Source organism: Hyaloscypha bicolor (genome assembly GCF_002865645.1).
Source record: "Hyaloscypha bicolor E unplaced genomic scaffold K444scaffold_87, whole genome shotgun sequence".
NCBI lineage: Eukaryota > Fungi > Ascomycota > Leotiomycetes > Helotiales > Hyaloscyphaceae > Hyaloscypha > Hyaloscypha bicolor.
The window spans coordinates 3,021,354-3,043,623 of NW_020194589.1; the positions used below are offsets into that span (position 1 = coordinate 3,021,354).

The 22,270-nt window shown below is 47.6% G+C and overlaps 9 protein-coding genes across 9 annotated transcripts; 7 read left to right on the forward strand and 2 right to left on the reverse strand.

Moving 5' to 3' along the window:
* Positions 1-285: 285 nt before the first annotated feature.
* On the forward strand, positions 286-3,367 carry K444DRAFT_563456 (HET-domain-containing protein; the record flags this gene model as incomplete). The annotated part of the gene is given in 5 exon segments (XM_024877025.1): positions 286-639; positions 651-1,023; positions 1,068-1,221; positions 1,268-2,939; positions 3,066-3,367. The coding sequence occupies 5 exon segments, from the start codon at positions 286-288 to the stop codon at positions 3,318-3,320; spliced, it is 2,808 nt and encodes a 935-aa protein (XP_024736148.1). The 3' UTR covers positions 3,321-3,367.
* An 875-nt stretch (positions 3,368-4,242) lies between these two features.
* K444DRAFT_530404 (PH domain-like protein) lies at positions 4,243-5,528 on the forward strand (the record flags this gene model as incomplete). The annotated part of the gene is made up of 2 exons (XM_024874896.1): positions 4,243-4,482; positions 4,533-5,528. 2 exons carry the CDS (start codon positions 4,243-4,245, stop codon positions 5,526-5,528), a joined length of 1,236 nt encoding a protein of 411 aa, XP_024736149.1.
* A 187-nt stretch (positions 5,529-5,715) lies between these two features.
* Positions 5,716-7,871, reverse strand: K444DRAFT_614038 (dihydroxyacetone kinase). Its single transcript, XM_024880466.1, has 2 exons — positions 6,459-7,871; positions 5,716-6,404 (listed from the first exon to the last, which is right to left on the reverse strand). The coding sequence occupies exons 1-2, from the start codon at positions 7,732-7,734 to the stop codon at positions 5,905-5,907; spliced, it is 1,776 nt and encodes a 591-aa protein (XP_024736150.1). The 5' UTR covers positions 7,735-7,871; the 3' UTR covers positions 5,716-5,904.
* A 178-nt stretch (positions 7,872-8,049) lies between these two features.
* K444DRAFT_614039 (uncharacterized protein) lies at positions 8,050-8,903 on the forward strand. Its single transcript, XM_024880467.1, has 2 exons — positions 8,050-8,571; positions 8,624-8,903. The coding sequence occupies exons 1-2, from the start codon at positions 8,092-8,094 to the stop codon at positions 8,792-8,794; spliced, it is 651 nt and encodes a 216-aa protein (XP_024736151.1). The 5' UTR covers positions 8,050-8,091; the 3' UTR covers positions 8,795-8,903.
* Positions 8,904-9,325: 422 nt separating this feature from the next.
* On the forward strand, positions 9,326-11,065 carry K444DRAFT_428322 (uncharacterized protein). Its single transcript, XM_024872749.1, has one exon. It carries the CDS (start codon positions 9,412-9,414, stop codon positions 10,840-10,842), a length of 1,431 nt encoding a protein of 476 aa, XP_024736152.1. The 5' UTR covers positions 9,326-9,411; the 3' UTR covers positions 10,843-11,065.
* A 189-nt stretch (positions 11,066-11,254) lies between these two features.
* On the forward strand, positions 11,255-13,291 carry K444DRAFT_630861 (uncharacterized protein; the record flags this gene model as incomplete). The annotated part of the gene is made up of 1 exon (XM_024883269.1): positions 11,255-13,291. One exon carries the CDS (start codon positions 11,255-11,257, stop codon positions 13,289-13,291), a length of 2,037 nt encoding a protein of 678 aa, XP_024736153.1.
* Positions 13,292-14,243: 952 nt separating this feature from the next.
* Positions 14,244-15,428, forward strand: K444DRAFT_630862 (uncharacterized protein; the record flags this gene model as incomplete). Its single annotated transcript, XM_024883270.1, has 1 exon — positions 14,244-15,428. One exon carries the CDS (start codon positions 14,244-14,246, stop codon positions 15,426-15,428), a length of 1,185 nt encoding a protein of 394 aa, XP_024736154.1.
* Positions 15,429-18,814: 3,386 nt separating this feature from the next.
* Positions 18,815-19,464, forward strand: K444DRAFT_630863 (carbohydrate-binding module family 13 protein; the record flags this gene model as incomplete). The annotated part of the gene is made up of 3 exons (XM_024883271.1): positions 18,815-18,924; positions 18,992-19,104; positions 19,208-19,464. 3 exons carry the CDS (start codon positions 18,815-18,817, stop codon positions 19,462-19,464), a joined length of 480 nt encoding a protein of 159 aa, XP_024736155.1.
* Positions 19,465-19,790: 326 nt separating this feature from the next.
* On the reverse strand, positions 19,791-19,961 carry K444DRAFT_489163 (uncharacterized protein; the record flags this gene model as incomplete). Its single annotated transcript, XM_024873179.1, has 1 exon — positions 19,791-19,961. A coding segment is annotated over one exon (171 nt), but the record flags the coding sequence as incomplete, so codon positions are not given.
* Positions 19,962-22,270: the final 2,309 nt, after the last annotated feature.

A 22,270-nucleotide genomic window follows, 5' to 3' on the forward strand; every position in this document is an offset into this window, starting at 1 on the left:
GTATTTTCAAGTATTTTCTCGATCCTGGTCAACATGAATCAGAATGAGTGATGCGGAAAGCTGCCCGCTAGCGCGCCCAACCCCGCCAGACTTGGAATCTGATCACATGAGTCAGCCGAAAAAGGAGGATCACGTGCCGCAGGCGTGCACCACACCTTTCCAAGGCTGCCTGGTGTTGGACACTCTTATCCCACACTCCACTTTGAACTAGAATCGCGGAATCTGATTCAACCTTGACTTCCTCGGATACGCAGCAGATTACGAGATCCCAAGCCGTCTGAAATCATGCATCTTTTGGAGATGAAAAGCCAAGGCGAATTCAGCTTGATCCAGGTTGCCACCCATAATACCCTTCCTTACGCAATACTTTCGCACACTTGGACAGATCAGGAGGTCACATATCAAGATCTAATTAATAGTGCTGGAAAAAGCAAGTCCGGCTACGAAAAGATCAAGTTTTGTGGAGAACAAGCAACTAGAGATGGCCTACAATATTTCTGGGTGGACACTTGTTGTATTGATAAGTCTAACTCTGCTGAGCTTTCGACGGCTATTAATTCTATATTCCGTTGGTATCGAAATGCGAAGAAATGTTACGTGTACCTCACGGATGTATCAGTGCCCAGTTATAACGGAGTCGTTCAGCCAAGCCAGAGCACATGGAAGCGGCTTTCCGGAATAGCAGGTGGTTTACTCGAGGCTGGACGCTTCAAGAACTTATCGCTCCGGCAATAGTCGAATTCTTCTCTAAAGAGCGCACGCGGTTAGGTGACAAAAAGTCACTCGAAAAGCCAATTCACGAGATTACCCATATTCCAATTCAGGCTCTGCGAGGGAATCCTTTCTCTGATTTCAGTATAGCTGAGCGGAAAAAATGGGCAGCACAACGTCAGACAACCGAAGAAGAAGACCTGGTATACTGTTTATTAGGTCTCTGCGAGGTGTCTATGCCGCCTATCTATGGCGAGGGGAGGGAGAAGGCACTTTTTCGACTCACAGACGAGGTTGACAAGCGTTCAAGGAGTAAGTAGTTCCACTCGAAGATTATATATACCAATATTCTGTAGTGCCTGTCTTACAGAAGAAACCATTGTCCACCGTGCCGTTTGACAAGGACCCGGACTTTGTTGGAAGGCAAGATATCCTCGGAGCATTAGAATTGCAGTTCTCTCGACGAGAGTTTCACCAGCGTGTTGTGCTCGTAGGGTTAGGTGGAGTGGGGTATATACTCTCGCCTTTTTTGTTACTGTTCCTAATAATTGCTTAGTAAATCTCAAATTGCCATCGAATTCTCACATCGGCTTAGGTCTCAGGATTCCCAGACCTGGGTCTTCTGGGTGCACGCTAGTACTGCTGAGAGATTTGAGCAAGGTTATAGAGCCATTGCCACAGTATTGGAGCTGCCGGGATGGAATGACCCAAAGACTGATATACTGGACCTTGTGTGGAGATGGCTGAGTGACATTAGAAGCGGCCGCTGGTTTTTGATACTTGATAACGCCGACGATACTGATGTATTTTCTTCGATGCCAGATAAGGAATTAGAGCACCGGTCTCGTCCGCTCTCAAGCTATATTCCCCAGACTATAACGGGATCGGTTCTCCTTACGACGAGAGACCGACGAGCTGCATTATGGCTTAGTACTGGATACGCGAGCGCTATCGCCGTCCACTTAATGACGAGGAAAGACGCCGAGCAACTGCTTTTCACAAAAATCCCCGATGGAATCTCTTCTGCCCCCGAGCGAGCAGAGCTAGTTCGCGAACTAGACTACCTCCCGCTCGCTATCACTCAAGCCGCCGCGTATATAAGTGCCCGGGTAACACGAATAACGGTGCCCAGATACTTAGCACTCTATCGTAACGACGAAGTCAGCCAAAGCCGATTGCTGGATGAGGAATCCGGAGACCTGCGGAGGGATCCAGGTGTGCCGAATTCCGTTATCCGGACGTGGCAAATCTCGTTCGACCAGATAAAAGACAAGTGGCCATCGGCTGCGAGGCTCCTGTCTCTTATAGCTATGCTTGATCGTCAAGGAATTCCGGACTTCTTACTGCATGCTATCTATCCGAACGATCTTGACCTTGAAGCGGCATTAAGCCCTCTCGAAGAGTTTTCCTTGATTTCTGTCGAACGAGGGAGTACGAGATTTGAGATACATCGACTTGTGCAGCTCGCCACACGAAAGTGGCTTGAGAGATATCAGGAACTCGAGCGATGGCAAGGGATGGCAGTGGAGGTAGTCTCGAATGCTTTCCCCAATGGAGATTACAAAAATTGGGAAATATGCGATGCGCTATGGCCTCATGCTCAAGAGGTACTAAGGTCAAAATTTGTATCAGATACTTTACGTCTCGGGAAAGCAGCTCTCTTATATCATATGGGATGGTATAGCTGGATGCAAGGTCGCTATATACTTGCGAGCACACAGAGTCAAGAGTCTCTCAGTATCCGTGAACGAGTACTTCAAGGCAATGACGTTGAAATATTTCATAGCGTTGGGCTGCTAGGCTCAGTTCTCCAATGCCAGGGCAAGTACAACGAAGCCGAGGCGATACAGCGACGAGCACTATCGGGGTATAAAATAGCGCTTGGGGCTGAGCATCCTTCTACACTGATCAGCATGGGCGACTTGGCTTTGACAATTTGGAGCCAGGGACGCTGGAAGGAGGCCGAAGACTTGGAGGTGCAAGTGATGGAGACGATAAAGAGGGTATTAGGGCAGGAGCATCCAGATACACTAACTAGTATGAATAACTTGGCCTCGACATACTGGAATCAGGGGCGCTGGACGGAGGCCGAAGACTTGGAGGCGCAAGTGATAGAGACGAGAAAGAGGGTATTAGGGCAGGAGCATCCAGATACACTAACTAGTATAAATAACTTGGCCTCGACATACCGAGATCAGGGACGCTGGACGGAGGCTGAGGAGCTGCAAGTGACGGGACTAGAGATATGCTCAAGGGTGCTTGGGCAGGAACATCCAGATACGCTGGTCAGCATGGCCAACTTGGCTTCGATATACCGAAAGCAGGGACGCTGGACAGAGGCTGGGGAGCTACAAGTGACGGGACTAGAGATATGCTCAAGGGTGCTTGGGCAGGAACATCCACACACGCTGGCCAGCATGTCCAATCTTGCCGAAATATGGAAAGGACATGGCCGAGATATAGATGCCCTTCAGCTCATGAAGCAATGTATAGAGGTACGGGCTAAGATCTTAGGGGCTAATCACCCCTCTACTTTGTTTTCCTCAACAACATTACTTGGGTGGGAGACGGGGAAATTGGAGGCTAGTACTCTAGCTAAGCAAGTATAGCCGAGGCATATTTCATGACTACACGATTCTCCCTGTGCAAAACTTTGCTTCTCTTTAAATGGACCTTTAGTTGACTTTCCTACTCTCATTTAACATTTGATAGTTTTAAACTTCGAAAATATTAATGTGGTGGAGACAAAACGCGACGTAAAGAAATATGTTACAAAGCAAATAGATACATAAAATACAATTTATAATTATTTGCTTAAGTTTTCTGAGGAAAAATATACATATTAATGCGTCCTAATTCTAACTATAAGGCTAGAGCATTACGAATAAATCTTAATGTTTTGTGTTGAGATATTCATGTCTTGGTCATATGCTCAGTTGTGCTACGGGACTTTCACCTCGCAGGGATTTCGGTTAGACAGCCTGTTCTATCTTGATTCTTTCCCCATTCTGGGACATCTTGACATCTTGTCAAATAAACAATCCCCAATCACTTCCTGGCTTGTCCCTCGGCATGAAATGCGGCACGGAACCTTCATTCCTTTCGGACGATGTGACCGTTTTAGCAGCCTCCTAGTCCGTCCTGAAGCGACCTGTAACTGCTAGCACCGATCTCCGCCAAGTCATTGGCTCATAGCGCTCGTCATCCTGCCGCACGGTTTCACTGCAAATTCACCCTATCGCGAAATTCTTCCTCATTTAAGCTTCTGCCGATCAATGCTCCCGTACCAACACTTTAATACTTAAGACGAGATGGACCGGCGAACACGACAAATGCTGCGGTGTTGAAGGTCCAGCTAGCCACCGTTGATACGAAGTAATCAGGTGGCTGAACGCTCCTGCTCACCGAACCCAGCCTCGACACCATAAACGACACGCGCGATTGCTCTCTCCCCCAGAAACCAGAGTGGAGTTGGCATCTACATTAAGGTCCGAGGGTTCAAAACTCAATTGTCAAATACAGCAAACGATCATGGCCCAAGTTCAAAGCCCCCCGATGCAAGAAGCGTCTCAGCCTCGACAGATTCCAGAGCGAAGAGCTCTGCAAATACCCCTGCCTGACGCAACCACACTACCTCCTCCATCCGCCAGTCGAATACGCAACTCGCATCTCAACCTGGATACCTTTTCTCCGGTCAACCAAAATGGCAGCTTCGAATTCGACCGTGTACTCAAGAGTGGATACGTCCAGAAGAGAACGCGCAAAACGAAGGTATGCTCACACCGGGCTCAGCCTAAAGACTCTTCTGACATGATTCACAGGCATGGAAACCAATCTTTCTTGTCCTTCGACCCAACTCTCTCTCCATATACAAAGATCAAAACGAAGACAAACTGAGACACAAGATCATCCTGTCGGATCTCACTGCCGTTGCGTTTCTAAAGGACCCCAAGCAAAAACGACAAAATGTTTTTGGGCTATTCTCACCCTCACGAAACTACCACCTCGAGGCGAGATCAAGAAAGGATGCTGAAGAATGGGTTGACCTCATACGGACGGAGGCGCGAATTGAAGAGGAAGAAGAGGAGATGCTTCTCGCGAGTCCAGGAGGCACTGTCACAGGATCATATGGTGGTTTCGAGCGGGCTATGCAAGAGCACAACGAGCAAAGGCGATTACACGATGAAAGAGTAGGCTCCAGTTCTCCAGAACCCAGCGATCCTATACCTCGAACACCACGAACCAAAGCCCTAGGCCTCACCGCTGCAAGAAGACCCTCACACACGATCGAGTACTCTGGAAACGAGCTCGCATCACATTCAGACATGTCAGAAACAGACATTACGAGAGCGCGGCGAGAATCCAGAGTTTCGATTCCTGAAGAGCCTCTGGCTGTTCAACCACCGGACACGCGACCAATTGTGGGTGCCCGAAATGTGAGCCAAATGAGCGGATTCAATGCCGAGCAAGACCCTGAGAGGGTAGTCTGGCAAGGGTACCTCCTATACCTATCCTCTAAAGGCGGAGTCCGCCGTTGGAAAGACCTCTGGGTCGTTCTTCGACCCAAGAACATCGCCCTATATAAGAACGACTCGGAATACTCACCCATACTCATAATTTCGCTATCCTCCGTCATCAACGCCGTTGAAATCGACCCTCTCTCCAAAACCAAGGTGCACTGTTTGCAAATAATTACTGAAGAGAAGAGCTACAAGTTCTGCGCCCATAATGAGGATACCTTGGATAAGTCGCTGGGCGCATTCAAGAGCTTGTTAGCGAAGAGGAAAGAGCAAGAGGGGAAAAGTGCTAGGCGGTGATAACCACCGAAGCCGTGAATGGTTGGGTTGAAGAAAGGAAGGGAAAACGGTACATATGGATTCATCAGACTTGGTGGTCCCGGAGTATATTTGCTGGTAGCGCTGGTCTTGCATGCATGGAGTAACTAACGTCTTATGAGCCACGATTCTGTAAATGTAATGTTATGGCCATTGCCATTGCCATTGCCATTGCCATGATGCTTGGTTGCGAACATTCTTTCATTCTTTCATTAGTAAAGACGAAATAAGCCGGTGAAGTGTCACACATCTCTCCCGAATTCCATTTCCATTATTCGTATTTATTTTCGTCAGGCATTACACTCACTCAACCTACAGCAACGCTCACTCCCAACCAAGGAGACAGAAAGCTCAACTGTCAAACCATCTCGTACCCCTCCTCTCCACCTTTCACACCGGCTACTCCAAGGAAAAACTCACTTAGTCCCCACGCTCCTGGATCAGGAACTTGCTCGAAGCCCTTACCGCCAACATACACCGTCCTCCCCAAGCTAGCCTTCATGCCTTTCGTGCCCTCAGCGCCCTTTCTCGACGCCTCGGCCGCTTTCTTCACGTCTCCCGTCTTGGCCAAGGTCTCTACAAATGGATGCAGAGCATCAACTAGAGTTCTATCACCTGGTTGGGCGGGCGTGTAGTTAGCGAGGGATTTGGACGCTTGTTGTAAGGCTGTGGCCCAGACTTGAGGGGTGGCGGTGGAAGAGCCTTGTTGGCGCAGGGAGTGCACGAGGGAGTTGAGGTAGATGGCGTAGATTGCACCGGAGGTGCCGTCCATGGTGTTTTCTACTACTTGGACTACTTTGCTGAGGTCGAGGACTGCATCGCCTGTGAGTTGTGTGGTGGAGAGGAGTTTGAGGACAGCTGGTGGGAGTTAGTACGTCGCTTGAAAAGGGGGAGGGGATGAGGGGAGTGTACCTTCAGCTCCACGTTTCAAGCCGATTCCACAATCGCCATCGCCTACTGCGGTATCAAACTTAGTGACATCTGCCTCAGCTGCGATCACTCTCTCGAGACCTCCTGTCAAGGCAGTCTTGAAGGCCTCTGTGCTGATCTTCAGTCCGCTGGGTTTGACTTCTTCGGCTCCGGAAGTGGATTCATCTCGTGTTCGACTCGACTTTGCTTCCCATGTTTCCTTCTTGATTGGTGCTGCCCATCCAGCCGCTTCAGAGGCCGCATCGAGTAGCTGTAACATGCTTGGCCCTCCAATATCGGTGTTGACAACATTCAGGATGGAGATACTGAAGCCAAGACCGTTCAAGCTTGTCATGTATGTTCCGGCCAAGATTCGAACGGGCTTGATGTTGTACGTCTTCTCCAGTTGTCCGACAACTTCCGCGGTAATACCACCAAGTTCCAGGACACTTACTCCACCAAGGTTGTTGATCAGAAGAACGACTTCGTTCGAGTTGACCTTCAGAAAGGCACGATCTTCATCCTTCCAGTCCAGCATTTGTGCAAGCATTCTTGAAACCAATTCAGGAAGATCAACAATTGCTCGTCCACTTCCAGGTTCGTTGTGAATACCCATTCCAATCTCAACCTCTTCTGTAGCCAGATTTTCGTCCGATTTTGGATCCGGAGGAGCTCTCCCAGGGACATGGACATGATCCAAACTTGCTCCAACACTAACAAGATTATCCGCTGTTAACTTGGCAACCTTGTAAACGTCCTCCAAGCTCGCACCTCTCGCAGCCAAAGCTCCCGATATCTTGTGGACAAGTACCGTCCCCGCAATACCTCTCCTACCAACTTTCCCAGCAGCGATCCGTCCCACTCCCACATCATCGCCAACAACCAACATCTCCACCTTCAGCCCCGCAGCCTTGGCCTTCTCAACCGCCATCCCGAAATTCAGCACATCTCCAGTGTAGTTCATAACTGTGACCAGTATTCCCTTCTCGCCATCCACTCTCGACATGACAGCTTTACGGATCTGCTCTGCGCTGGGTGAAGCAAAGATGGTGCCTGCAACAGCAGCAGAAAGCAATCCCTCCCCAACGAAAGCCCCGAAGCTGGGTTCATGGCCGCTTCCTCCGCCAGAGATTATGGAAACTTGCGGTTCATGGCCAGGCCGTCTGTAGATGATCTTATTTTCGGGATCGAGGGCAAGGGATGGGTTCGTGAGAGTGAGAGCTCGGAGAGCTGTGTTGACAAGATGCGTTGGATCGTTGATGAAGTGCTTTGCAGACATGATTGCTGTTAGTAGGTAGAGTTAGATATTGTAAGATTGCACTGCTTTGACAGTGTCAAGAAATCCGCAGACCCGAAGCACACGAGAGCAGCTTATAAACAGCTGTTCGGCCCATTTGCACCGATACAAGGGAAGCGGGGCAAGATAGTTGGGGAGGGCAGTATGGGGCAATTGAGGGGTTGCAGCGAACCATCACCCCTGAAGCCCCACATGCGGAGCTCTGGAGGGAAGCCTGTCACAATCGGACAGGGAAATGTTAACCACCGTCGGCTAACTTGCCCTCAATCGGAGACTTTTCTCCAACCTCACCCCATCGCCCAGCCATCACCACATGAAATCATCTCCAGGAATTTCGAAATGGCACAGGCAACTTCTATCGCGGTGCCTGGTCAGCTTCTCGGCCCGCTCAGCGAGTATCAACCTGGCCCGGGAACGCATGTCCATAATTCGAACCTCTTCGCCTCAATCCTTGGTCCAGTCAGAAAACTCAACCCTCCCAAGCCAGCAGGTCCGCAGAAACGATTGACGAAGATCACGCCTGCTGCTCCTGTAGCATTGCCTACGCTTTCAATTGAGAGGAATATATCGGCGAGTACCCAGCATGGGGGAAGCAAGGGGAAGGCAGAGATCTTGCCAGAGGTCACCAGCACGGTGCTTTGCAGAGTTACGAGGATTACGCCAAGACAAGCTCAGGTTGCGATCCTGGTGGTTGGGGAGACGGTGCTGGATGGAGAATGGCAAGGCTTGATACGCGTGCAGGATGTGAGGGCTACAGAGAAGGATAAAGTAAAGATATTTGAGAGCTTTAGGCCTGGGGACATTGTGCGGGCTGTAGTGGTGAGTTATACCCGTGTTTTAATAAGGAACAAAGTGCTGACTCTTGTGCTCGATCTCTCTTGGTGATCAATCGAACTACTACCTCTCGACTGCGAGCAATAACTTGGGGGTCATCATGGCAACGAGCGAAGCCGGGAATGCGATGTATCCTGTGAGTTGGAAGGAATATAAGGATCCCGAGACTGGAGCCAGCGAGAGTAGAAAGGTTGCCAAACCTTTCTAGAGAAGCCTTTCTACCCATCTTCCAAAAAAGTTCTCTGCTGCATAGCGTTGGAGTTCTAGAGGTCATTGGCATAGCTCCATAGGGTAGGCAAAATGGAGTATTTCAGGGCAAATTCTGTCACGTGGGTTCTGGTGGTTGAGTTCTCGGAACCCCATGCATTGCTTTTAGATGGTTGAGTCAAATCTGTCGAAATCCATGCATGCATAAAGTATTACTACACTCCCAAGACCATTGTACCTACCTTATTGGTACAACGGGTAGCCTCGTGCGGCTGAGCGTTCAGACGAATCGGCAGCCTCGTCTCAACTCTTCCGGGCATCACTCCCTTCTTACCAAACTTCGGAGCCTCGCAACAAAATCACTATCGTTCTGTCGCCTTCGCTTCCGATGTGTTCCAATTCACTTTGACGCCCTCGCGAAGAATATCCCGCGATTCAATACATGAGAACGCGACACGCGTCTCCCTTCACCTCGACATCTCAGCCTTCTTGAATGTTACACAAACCGCTGGCTATTCGCGGCCACAGTCGTTGCGAGAGAATCGACATCTCGATCTCTCATCTTAAGAGACGGACCTGGTACAGCTTACCATACACCAGGCCTTGAGCACAACAATAATGGAGGACGACGAGGACAGTCAAGACGGATTCAACCCGAAATGGACCGAAGAGCCTCATATTGAAGACGGCGTATATCTTCCTCTCGACGAAGATGAACGCTCCCCGCATCCAAAAACTATTCCCCGACACATTCTAGATATCGCACAGGCGACATATGGGCGAAACTTCAAGATCGATCCACCCTCCTCTCCGCCGCCTTCTCCTCTTGCTTGGATCCCTCGTCGACATGGAGGTGGCTTTCGGTTTGGGCGGTCAGAAGACAACGAATATTTGGAGATTCCTAAAGAGATCGAGCCTCCGTCTCTTATAGAGTTCCATTATTTCCCCGGGTTACCTATCGAATTACGACACATGATCTGGCGACACTGCTTACCTGGACCCAGGCTGGTGGAGCTTTTGTACGATGAAGATATGGGAGCTTGCACTTCACGTTCCCCTCTTCCGATCTGTTTATGGATTTGCAGCGAATCTCGGAGAGAGGCCAAATTATTCTACCGTCTTTTATTCGCTACAGACAGGGCAGAGGCGACGATTTACCTTGACCCACACATCGATGAGGTGTACCTCGGAATTGGCAACTTTCACCCTAGACCTCGATCACTACTCGACCTGTTCCTGACTCTCGACCCGAAGGATATTGCCCAGATCGAGAACCTTGCGATTGACAGTGATATTGCAAATTATCATGAGATAGACGAGGAGGCCCCGCCTTGGGGTCTGTGGTGGACATTGGCTATGACCACGACGGATGAGTATGTCTTCACCAATCTACGAACATTGACAATACATCGAAATGCTTCGCACAGGAGTTGCAATGACTCTTCGTACATTGGATTCCATGGCGACATTATCCTCACAGAAGTCGAGAGCAATCCGGGAGAGTTCCAAGCTTGGGAGATGGAGACCAGCGGCTGTTATTGGAAACGTAAAGCCAAAGTACAACCTGTCCCTTGGAAACTTCCTCTCGACGACAGTGTCACCTGGGAGGTTCCGTTTTCTCGTCTGTGGATGGATCTGGAAAATCACAAGTACAAAACACCAGAAATAGCCCTAGAGAGGGTGCGATTCGTGAGCTTCGGTCAGGGACCTGACCACTGGGCTGGACGTCTCGACTTTCTCGCCGGGAAGAAATACGTACAATCAACTGGTTGCATCTACGAAGGCCACAAGGCATTGAATACGCTCTTGCATTGGAGAGAGGCTGATCGTGATCAAAATGGGTGGTATAGTTACTTGACGACGCAGCTCTCCGCACCAGAGTTCGATCCAATCAATGTGTACTTAACACAGAATCCTTGCGACTGTGCTATCGGACACGTCCACAAGGCAGGATTTTACGACGAGGATGATCTGGATGGAGTGGATTTGCGGAAAGTGTTGGAGGTCGTCAGCGCGGAGAACAATGGCGGTCGACCGCCGTGGGGATAATGGTGCTGAATTTGTGCAGAGAGGAGAGATTTGCTAGAGCTTTTTGCTACAAACGGGAGATACACTGCCAAACCGGATTGGCCAATATCGCGATGCATCTACTGGTACCCCATTGGTGAGCAAATCAAGCGTGGCATTCTGCAACTGCACACTCGAAAGCCTTCATTTCAAATCCTGAAGTTAGAGTGAATGGGGAAATGTGCTTTGCGTTCTATGTTGGACGACTTCGTCTGATCTTTTACAACAAAAGTGACTTTGCATCTGCCCAACTTTAAATTTTAGAACGCGATCTGTTTAAATATTTCTCCTGCCAGTCTTATTTTCTGCAACCGAGAGTCGAAATCAACACCAAGCTGCGCTCTGAGCCTTCTGCCTTCCAGGGTAGCACCTGCCTCCTGCTTTGCGCGACACCATGGACACAGAACCATTTGTGCCAAAATGGCCCGATGACCCCAACGACGATGGTATCTACCTTCCCGAAGACCTCGACTCTCGAACACCACATCCATCCACCGCGCCCAAACAAGTCTTCGACATTATTTCCAGCACTTATCGTCCCAGCCGTAAGCCGGACAATGTCCTATCGAAATTCGAGCTGTTCCCCAAGCTGCCGCTCGAGCTACGACGGAGTATCTGGTGCTATAGTCTCCCTCGTCGACGTATGGTGGAGGTACTGTACGACGATGAGACGGGTGAATGCAAATCAAGATACCCGGTACCGACCGCACTTCATGCCAATTCGGAGGCGAGAGGTGTGGCTCTTGAGTATTATGAGTTGGCTTTTGCTACGCAGAAGGCAGAAGCGATGGTGTACTTCGACTTTGGCGTTGACGCGCTCTTCCTTGGTGTTGGCAACTTCTCCCCGTCTCAAAAGGATCCAGCCGGTCTCTTGTTCCGGGCACTAAAGAGACAAGACATCGAGCGCCTTGAACATCTCGTTGCGGACGACTTTATAAATTCCTTCCTTCTTGGTATCTACGCCGATGATGACGACGACGACACCGACGCCTCACTTTCTGGTGGAATCACTGATGGAGACGATTCCGATTCAGATACAGACGAAGTGCAAAGCAGCCTAACCAAATTCGGACTTGACGGCCTCCAATCACTCACAATCGTGGATGGTTTGGGCAACTACGATTTCGTAATTCAGGAGATCAAAAATAACGGAGAGTTTCATGTCTGGAACATCTTAGGGGGCGGGAAACCGGTGCCTTTGGTCGATCCTAACACCGTTGACTACCCCGGAATGCTCTACTTTTCCGAAATCTGGAGGTCGGCCGAGCTAGCCAAGTACATTGGAAGGACCAAATTAACGACCTTGAGATACGTGGGAAGAAAGAGACTTAGGCAAGAAGAGGCGTGGAAAAAGCGAATCAACTTCATGGATCAAGTTGTACTTCCAGGCACATTCAACTCCTGTTTATACCCCAAGGATGGAGTCATAGACCGCATAGTTGGGATGTATCTCCTCGATCCAGAAGCGTTCCAGAATCTGCGAGAATACTTCGGTGGCGCGGACCCAGAATACATTTACATCGCTCAGAATTCATGTGTCTGCCCTATCGGACACAAGCACAAAGAACCGTGCCATTGGCGTCTGATGGACTTCAATCTCAGGAGGGCTTTAGCCAAGATTGATCCAGCTGGCGACGATCCAATAGAGGAAGCAGTTCCTGGTGCTTTCCCAGAGGAGTCTGCGGTTGAGGAGGTGAATTCGCATCCTCCACAGATCCCGTCGGAGAGAGTCACAGTGGCTGATTCGCAAATTCAGGAGATTAACCTCGAGCAGCCATCACCAGCTTTCCAGGACCTCTCTCTGACGGAGCATAAGTCAACTTCTAACCATCAGCAAGTTTCCCCGCCTACTCTTGTTAAAGCACCTTTCCTTTGGCGATTCCTTGACCAGCTTGAACACTACCTGCCGTCAGGAATTCTTGGAAAATTTATTGTAGCCAACGTACTAATCAGCTTCGGACTGCTGATCTACGCAATACTAGTTCTCGAAGTCAATCAACTCTGGGGACCAATTATTGGGTTTGGAGTATGCCTCTCCATGAATCATCTTCGTGCGGGGACGCAACCATCCTCTTCGCCGAATTTGCTCGCCTGGCTCTTTTCCCTGACTTGGCACTCAGTTTTCCCGGTGTTCGGACTGTTCAAGAACCACATATCCTACAACAAGACCGCCCCGGCTAGACAAATTGCTTCTCGTCAACAAGGTACTTCGTCTTCCAATACACTCACAGCCGCTCGGCAGCGATTCCACAAGGCTTTTTACATCTGCATGACCTTCTGGATATGGCTTCTCCTGGGCCTCGTCAGTGTTGCATTGGCGTTCTCTCTATTGAAATTCGTCGTGGAGTTACTGAGTGTACTCATGCTTCTCGTTGCGTTGTTGTGGCTGTTGGGGATTTGGTTGATGGCTCATGAGATGCATAATAAGTAATGTATAATGACGAGACATGAAAGCCTTGAGAAAATAAACATAGAATATTAAAGAAAACTCCTAGATTGTTCCATGCTTGATCAGACCTTTGAATCCGCCAGCTCGCCAGCTTCAGGTTCATCGCTGTACTCCATGGATTTCTGCCTTCTACTCCCTTCTCTGTCGAGTTCTTGTATAAGTGAGTAGAAAGCGGGTCTATTGCATATCGCTTCAATGTTCCCGGCGGCTCTGGCACAATGAGGGATGATGTCCTTGAAGTGAATAGGAGCAGTCAGACTTGTTTATTGCACATCGGCTCCATGTTCCAAGAATTTGAGGATGTTCTTGAAGTTGAGAGTGACTGCTGCCAGTGAATTTTACTGTTGCACATAGCTTCAATGTTCCATAAGCTCTGGAAAATGGGATTGTCCTCAAGGTGAATCCGAGCAGTCTTTTTTTCCGTTTCATATCGATTTAATGTTCTAAGGACTTCTGGTACAATGAGAATGATCTGTAAACCTGAAGTCTCGGAGTCTGCAAGAGGAGGAGGGCGATTAAAAGGCGCTGTCGTCTCCAACAAGCGAGCGCGCTCCTTCCCTCGTCCCTTCTTTGCGACTTTAAACCTCGACACAACATCATCCAAATTCATCCACGTCACCTCGCATTTTCTTGCTCACACAGCCTCGTGCACGTCGTTCATTCTCTTCGAGTCGCCTGTAGGACGACGTGCTCAACCTGGAGCCGCGACTGAAATGGTGGTGAGACAGGTCTGCCTCAGAAATTGTTAACTTTGAACATCACGAAATTACGGTCTGCGCGTCCCTTATTTTCTCAAGCTCTGCAATATTCCGCCTTGGTGGTTCTTTGAATACAAGACGCCTTTGTACCTGTCTTTCTTTGTAAGATCAACCCCGTCCTGACAGACACTTCCCCCTTCTCTTTCAAGAGACTGACCAAGGTCTAATAGGACAATATGTCCTTCACCACGCGCTTCCAGCCGAACTGGCACGAGAGACAGGTAGCTGCTCGCACTGATATTGAGTCTGGAAACTTGCGAGCATGTTCTTGGTCACTCTCGGCTCCGAGGGAAGTAATGGACTTGGTCCGCAGCACCTCCGCTTCACGGGTTCGGTCGGTGATGGGCGATGCCACCTTCATATTGTTCCCCAAATTCCCCACCGAATTACGAGGAATGATCTGGCATTATTCTCTATCTTCTCAGCTTGTTGAGTTATTCTGGGATGAAAGCATCGGAGTGTGCAAGTCTTCCTGTCCGCCGCCGGCCGCACTCTCGGTGAACAAGGAGTCAAGAGAGGTTGCTCTCGAGTGCTACAAGCTTTGTTTTGGAACTTCGGTGGCACCAGCAAAGATCTATTTTGATATGACAGTTGATGAGTTGTATCTCGGGATTGGCAACATTGTTGCATCGAGTGACGGCCTACTTGACGGCGTTTTGAGCGCTCTTGCTCCAGAAGATGTCTCTCAAATCAGACACCTCATTATTGACAGCGATATATTGCAAGATAACCCTCTACCTAGTACAGGCATCCAAGGCTTGGCTGATAGTCTTCAGTCCATCACCATAATTAAACCGGAATCTCGTGGGGACTTTGTCTCGGAGCTGGTAAACACCAAACCTGTTGAACATGACGTTTGGTTATTTGGTGAGGATGGAAGGACGCGGCGGTGGCCAGACAGGACTATTAAAGAAGGGAGAGAGCAGACTTGGGAAGTTAAGGATGAATTTACTTCTGAAGAGTTTGAAAAGCTGATGGTTGGACCGAACGGCTTCCGGACACTGCCAAGGTTCGTGACGCAAGAGAGGCTGAAGCAGGATGAAAGATGGGCCAAGCGAATGGATTTCCTTCAAAAGACTGTACTTTGGGTTAACGGTTGCCTCTATGCCAGGGACGGCTTGATCGAGAAGCTTATCGCCATGGAAGACCTAGACACCGCCATATACACAAAACTCTCACTCTTGGTCAGTGGGAGAAGTGAATGGGTTTTGGACCCACTGTTGGTCTACGCCTATCAAACCACATGCGTCTGCCCCGTTGGCCACATGAAGAAAGATCAAGTTCCAGACTGGTACCCAGACGTTTCCGGAGTGGATTTAAGATCTCTTCTGAAGAAAGTAGAGGGCACAGGTTCTTCATGAATAGCGGGTCATCAGCAGTGTACCAACTCTGAATGCCGTTGGATTGGGGTCGAGAGAAATGGCTGTTGTAATATTTGAGATGCTTTCTGGTGCTTGGTTGCCCTGGCACTTCGCTTCCTATGCGCAACATTGCTGCACCATGTCCGAGATGCTGCCAACAAGTAAAAGAATTCTATCTACCAACATTAAATGTCCCAATGAGTTCACAAAATATGACCCCAAAAATTCTTACTCCAGGATTTATGCTTATGTTTCAAAAAAGAAAAGCATGACCTGAACAATTGCTTGCTCAATTTAAAACTCAAAGACTTCGGTACTATCAATCCTAGAGCTTTCAATCCATTTGAATTCCATTGCATTGAGATCACGTGAAGTGTCAATATTGAATAGGAGGTGGCTAGAATAAGCGAGGCGACTTCCCAAAGTCCCTCGAAACTTCCTCTTTAAATTTCGACACCCACCTTCTTTCTACCCAAGACCGCGCTCGCTTTTCAAAACGTCTTCTTTGATGAGAATTGAACCTGATCGCATCTTCCGATTGTCTTTCTCGGTATTCTGAAGGCACGTCTCCTTCGACAATACGTGAGCTCTCCCGCTCTATCACGACCCGTGGCTGGTGTTCTGGATACAGAATCAGCTGTATTGGGTGTGTGTATGTACGTCTAAAGAGGGAAGAAGGAGCGGGGAGCTCGAGAACTAAGATACAGGGTGTCGCGCTAAGCTAAGTCACGTGCGATACAACACGCTCACTCTCGTCGCTTTCAGTCCAACCTACCCGTCACATACCGCAAAGTCACCACCTGCACTGACTCAACTCAACTCAGCACGCGTGATCAAGTTATTTGGTTCTGAGCTTGTGACCTGAAGGTAACATTCTTCCCTTTTTCGTCTTGGATATGCATTAACCAGGATAGGAGTAGTCAGATTATCGCATACTCCAAAGCACACACTCGGAACGAAGCCGACAATAATCCAAAGCAATCCGAAACATGCCGGAATACCGCCAATTCGTGTTGAAATTGCCTGAATACCCAATCGGCACTAAGTGTCTCTATTACCTGGATCATTTGGAGGGCAGAACCCACCCCCCGAAATTATGCCCCAAGAAGTTCTGGACATTGTAGCTAGAACGGTCGTCCCGAGGCCCATCATCAATGGGGACTTCAAGTTTACTCTCTTCCAAAACTCCCCATCGAGTTGTGTCGAATGATCTGGCTCAAAAGTCTTCCAGGTCCGCGAATTATTGAGGTCCAGTGCTGGCTTAGGGATGAATATGATTTTTGCTATTCTGATTGTCCGATCCCAACAGCGCTTCTTGTCAACCGCGAAGCCGCAAATAGGAGAGAGCCTCGATATTTTCTTTCTGGCCTAGGAGAATTACTAAGGCGTAATGGCAATTATTATCGGGAAAATAGAAGCCCAGAACAGAAAACAGATTGCTGAGGTATTAGAGCTCCTAGATTTTCAAATAGGCCGACTGCTGGAGGAGACTTTTAAAGATACTGAGAACCAAGTACGTATACCGGTTGCTGATTTGGTTAGGGGGATGTGGGCATAATAATGCCGTGTAATTGGGATAAAATAATGCATTTAGCAATATGGACCTAAGGAGGAGGACCAGAATGCACGCAGAGGGGAGAGCGGTAAATAAGGGACTGGTTCCCAGATTTGACGAGAGTCTCTTCCTAAACTAGAGCAGAATTATACGATCTTTATGTATATAAAAATCGGGCTCTTTACCGTTGAGAGCCTTGATTGCACGGTCTGAACTTTCAGCTAAATTGCCGGCAGTAGCTTAGCATTATGAACTCCGTTTGCAGACCGCCTACTTGTTGAGGACTTCAGAATTTTGTCTTGTAATTAGCTAGTAATAAGGTTGCTGCGCCTGTATGGCGTCTATTCGAAGCTGCAGCGGGTCGTGTATACATATCATATCAGTGTGCCCCTGCCAACCCCTGCAACACCCCTGTTTTGCTCGCGTAGCATTCCCAAAACATGGGTGTACGCCCAAAGTAGTAATTTTTGATCTCGACTCTCTTTTAGATGCATAAGCACCCGTTCTAGGGTTTGGCTAGAGAGGGTGCTTATACAATTGAAAATTTGATTCCCTTCTAGCCCCCTTCCCCCGCGCTAATTTTTGCAAATTTATCGTAAAGTAAGGCTTTCTTTTTCGGCTATTCTTTTAGCCCCCGGCATGCGCACAAAAGGCAGGCAAGATGCACGTCCGGCTCTTGCCCCTTGTAATCGCTTAAGAAGTATATCCTCAAGGCATGCGTGTTCTGGCTTGCTCGGGTACGTGGATGTGTTTCGCACGCCGTCGCGCGCCGAAGGCGCATAACGCCGTGCCCTTAGCCCATTAAGGTCCTAGTATTAGTAGAGATAAGCTTTAGGACTCCCAGGATTAGCACGATGGCTAGTTAATTTCACTGGGAGGTTCCCTACAAGTCATCCCTTAGCCAGTCAAATAAGTTGTCTCTGCAGCACGTATGCACTGCACCCAAATTTAAGACAATTTATTTGACTTGAATCCATCTTTGACGGGTTGTGCCGTTGATCTAGTAAGTTTAATTCGCGCAAAGGCTGAAAGCTGAAAGCTGGAGGAAGGGAAAGTGCTGTGTTATCACGTGACATCTTAGCGCGGCACCCTGTATCTTATTCTCTCGAGCTCCCCGCTCCTTCTTCTCTCTTTAGACGTACACCACACACCCAATACAGCTGTTTTCCGCTGAGAACACCAGCTCTAGGGTCGTGATAGAAAGCAAGGCGTTGAATAGGGCTTCTCTGCAGCAGCCAATTGTAGCACAACATGTGTATCACTAATCAGCTTCTATCATCGCTTTCAGTTTTTACCACATATTGTGGAATGAAGAGAAGCTGAACTAAAACCTCATATGATATGATTCATGCATGTATGGCAACTCCCACATATTGTGGAATGAAGAGAAGCTGAACTAAAACCTCATATGACACGATTCATGCATGTATGGCAACTTCGAAGCTTCCGGTAGTACAAAGTCAAGCAATGAAAAGTATACTTTCAGCTTTGACCACATATTGTGGAAGCAAGAGAAGCTGAACTAAAACCTCATATGACGTGATTCATGAATATATGGCAACTTCGAAGCTTCCGGTAGTACAAAGTCAAGTAATGAAAAGTATACTTTCAGCTTTGACCACATATTGTGGAAGCAAGAGAAGCTGAACTAAAACCTCATATGACGTGATTCATGAATATATGGCAACTTCGAAGCTTCCGGTAGTACAAATTCAAGCAACGAGAAGTATAAATTGCCGCCCTTCGTCGTCTCATTCTTATAGCTAACTTCCTTCTGATTCTTCATTCTCCCTATAAATTCATTCAGAATATACCGAAATATTTATTCATCATGTCTACCTATAAAGGTCCAGGTACTTACTACATCATCAACGCCGCCACTCAAACGGCTTTGGATCTGTATTTAGGTGGGTCGGCTGCAGGCACCGCCATCAGTGGCTGGTAAGCTTCTATTTTCTTCAGACAATCTTACTGTATATTTACTTCGCCGCTTGCTAATTAACAATAGGGAAGCTAGTTTCGATAGCAACACCCACCAGATCTGGCTCATTGCCGACGTAGGTCGCGGCCAAGTCCTCATTCTTAACCAAGGGACCGGAACCTTTGTCACCTCTCCTCAGGGTACGTATCTTATAATTTTCTTCTTTACAGCCTACAATTATCCTTCTTCCTGCAACCTCATCACCTTCCTAAACACCCTTACTAAGCTTTAAATACAAATCAGATCTTCAACCAACCTCAAACCCTACCCCCGCTACACTTGCCTCTGTCAAGGGCGACCCAGGCACACCAAGCGAGCTTTATAGGCGCTGGATCGTGCAACCACAAAGTGATGGCAATGTTGCATTTTCGAGCGTAGCTTATCCAACAAAAGTGCTTGATCTGGACAATGGGGGCAAGGCTAATGGAACGCCGGTTCTCGCCTGGGGAGATCATCAAGGAAGTAACCAGCGCTGGCAATTGGTTCCCTATTTTGGTTAGGGGAAGACATGAACCTATTGACTAGTCGCTATGCGGGGGACAAGAGAATAGGTTGGAGGTTTGAGAAGAGGGAAAGATTGAATATTGGATTTATGTCTATCTGTCCTACTTCGCTTGCATAAAACTTCCATGCAGTGAAATCGAAATTGTGTCGACCTTCACTATAAGTTCCATTGTCAAAAATATTATTTTGGTAAATTCTTGGGCTTGAAGTATGACGGTTATCTTGCCACACTCAAGACGTCACTACGTTTCCGGACGATCATTGTAGTGGAGTCCGTATTAGTACTAGTCGTATATTTCAAGCAAGCAATCGCTTTACTTACTATCTCTGCTATAGATGGCGGCCACGATGCATGGTCCCTAGATCCATACGTAGTATATCGACCATGCTTGCAAATGATTAGAGCGACGTCGATACCATCGAATTCTCCTAATTCATAGGCTTCCTTAATTAAGGTATCCTTTCTCCTGTTTAATCCCTCGTTCTTTCTCTTTCTTCTTTTTCCCCTTGTCATTTCGTTTGACGTTTGTAGTACCCATTAATATTAAAAGGTGATCTGCCCAGGTCAGTTTTGATACACTTCGAGTATTAAACCTGAAGCATTTGAGAGGTCGTCTCTTGTTCTAGGCCGTGTTTTGTCAACCACCCTCTGTTCTGATAGTTGTCTTTGAGGACTTTCGTATTGGTGGCTAACAGGGGTATAGGAACCGATTTTGAGCCCACGGTTTGATTGCACAATAAGGGGCCTGAATCGATCACCTCCAAACCGAGGTGGTGGGGAGCTGCATTTGAACCCTCAATCCTCCAAATCTTGATTTGCGCAATGGAGGGCCTGAATCGGTCCCCCTGAATCTAAGTAGTGGGGAGCCAGATTTGGACCCCTTCAATTCTAAAAATAGGCTGATCTCTATAAGCCCCTTTATAGCGCCACTTGCCCTCACGATGTGCGATTCTGCTTAGTTCTTGTTCTTTTCACAAGACTAGAGAAGCGGGAGTGATCGGCGGCCGGAAATGATTGTGACACTATATGGCCGGTATGATCTATCTCACTCCTTATTATCTTGATATGGCTAACACCCTTCACTAGGCATAAAACCCAGATGTGGTAGCCTATTGCTAACGAGATGGCGCTTCCTTGGAGAACTATAGAGAAAATATACTGGCAGTTCCACAGAGAACGAACTACTATACGGAAAGCCATGAGAAGAAACAAGGAAAAGTCGTCCAGCCCAGCAGCTTCACTAAAGGAGCTTACTCCACCATTATTAGCGTTACATAGCATGGCGGAGACACCTACACTACTACCGTAGAAGACTATTGCCGGGATTATTAGTATAAATTAACAAGGATATCACACTGTATATAAAGACAATTATTCCGAGTATATCTTCATTACTCATATAACTGAAAAGCAAGGTTTATAGAGAAAACCGGAAATTCGTATTACTAGCAAGATATCTTAGGTAATAAGTTCGATTTAGAAATTAATATTAAAGCACACGTTACAGGAATACGTTATATTATTATATTAGATGCCAAGGTAGTTCAGGTTCTAGTATTAATCTTTGATGTGCTCTAAGTTTTATTATACAGAAATTTTATACTTCAAGCCAAAGCAGTCTGCACTGCCCTGTAGAACTCAGCCTACTTTGGCTTGAAGTATGAATAAAGCACATATGCTATCTTATAATATATTAATATAATGTACTTCAAACGTAATTACTCTGGGGTATAGTAGTTCAACCCGATCTACTTGCAGTTGTAATACTCTAAATCTAAAAATAGTTTCAGTTCTGTTCTATCCTTCTCCAATTAGACCTCGTGATGGTTGCAGCACGAAAGAATAACATCATCGGAACAACTTCCAAGGGGGTACTCAGAAGTATGCCTCCTAGGCATATAAAAAGTCAGTGCTAGAGTCGATACTGGTAATGAAGCCACATTTTCAGCCATGTAGGGGAATATGCAAGTTTCCAAATTAGTGGATGAGATAAAGGTCACAACACATATGATTCATTCTTGGATAGGATATCTTTTTGCGATTTGCAACAAAAGAAATTGATTTCTCACTTACAATAGCAAGACACATTATGTATGCATATGAGGCATACTTTTGAGTACTTAAGTGGTCCTCATTCCAATGCTTCTAGAACAAGCAGTCGCGATCGCATCAGACCACCTCCACCTGTTTTATCCTCTTGCGATATGCAACAAAGCTTGAAATATGTTGATGAAAGATGTTTTGATTGGAAGAGCAAAGTACCAGTAAGCGCCTCCTGCAATTTACAATGTGCAGCAAAAAAAGAAGCCTTATATTGAAGCCACATCCCAAGCCACACAAGTTACGTGCCAGCTGCCCGGGATCCAACTACTTTTACGATATGCAACAAAAGGGCTACGTGAATTGGCTGTGGCCCAAGTACAACATACAAAAAAGCTTGCTATGGAGCTGGAGCAAGCTCGAGGGACGGCAGATTCAGCTAGGATGGGATGGTGAAAGCAGGGCACACAGAGGGGTTTCTGAGGAGGGTTCCAAAGACACCGGGAACCAAGTGCGCACAACCAATACGCAAAAGGATATTCACGTCATGCTCAGGTAACTATGTCTTATCTGGAATCTGCAATTGAAGCAGGCAAGGACCTCGAACGCGATGTCAATGGCATAGGGTCAAAGGAAGCCTTGAATGGTTATTTCTAGCCAGGTCTGTGGGTTCCAAATCCATGGTGTCCTTCAGGAATAAGTGAGTTTAGAGGGTTAGGTTGGATGATTGTACATATGAGCTTTGGTTCTGGTTCTTTGAT

What these genes read in the sequence shown, in the direction of transcription:
- K444DRAFT_428322 (XM_024872749.1), top strand. Translation starts at nt 9,412, where the DNA reads ATGGAGGACGACGAGGACAGTCAAGACGGATTCAACCCGAAATGGACC.
- K444DRAFT_614038 (XM_024880466.1), bottom strand. Translation starts at nt 7,734, where the DNA reads ATGTCTGCAAAGCACTTCATCAACGATCCAACGCATCTTGTCAACACA. An exon ending in CTTGAAACGTGGAGCTGAAG is followed by an intron (nt 6,405 to 6,458) that starts GTACACTCCCCT and finishes AACTCCCACCAG; the next exon opens with CTGTCCTCAAACTCCTCTCC.
- K444DRAFT_614039 (XM_024880467.1), top strand. Translation starts at nt 8,092, where the DNA reads ATGGCACAGGCAACTTCTATCGCGGTGCCTGGTCAGCTTCTCGGCCCG. An exon ending in ACATTGTGCGGGCTGTAGTG is followed by an intron (nt 8,572 to 8,623) that starts GTGAGTTATACC and finishes CTCTTGTGCTCG; the next exon opens with ATCTCTCTTGGTGATCAATC.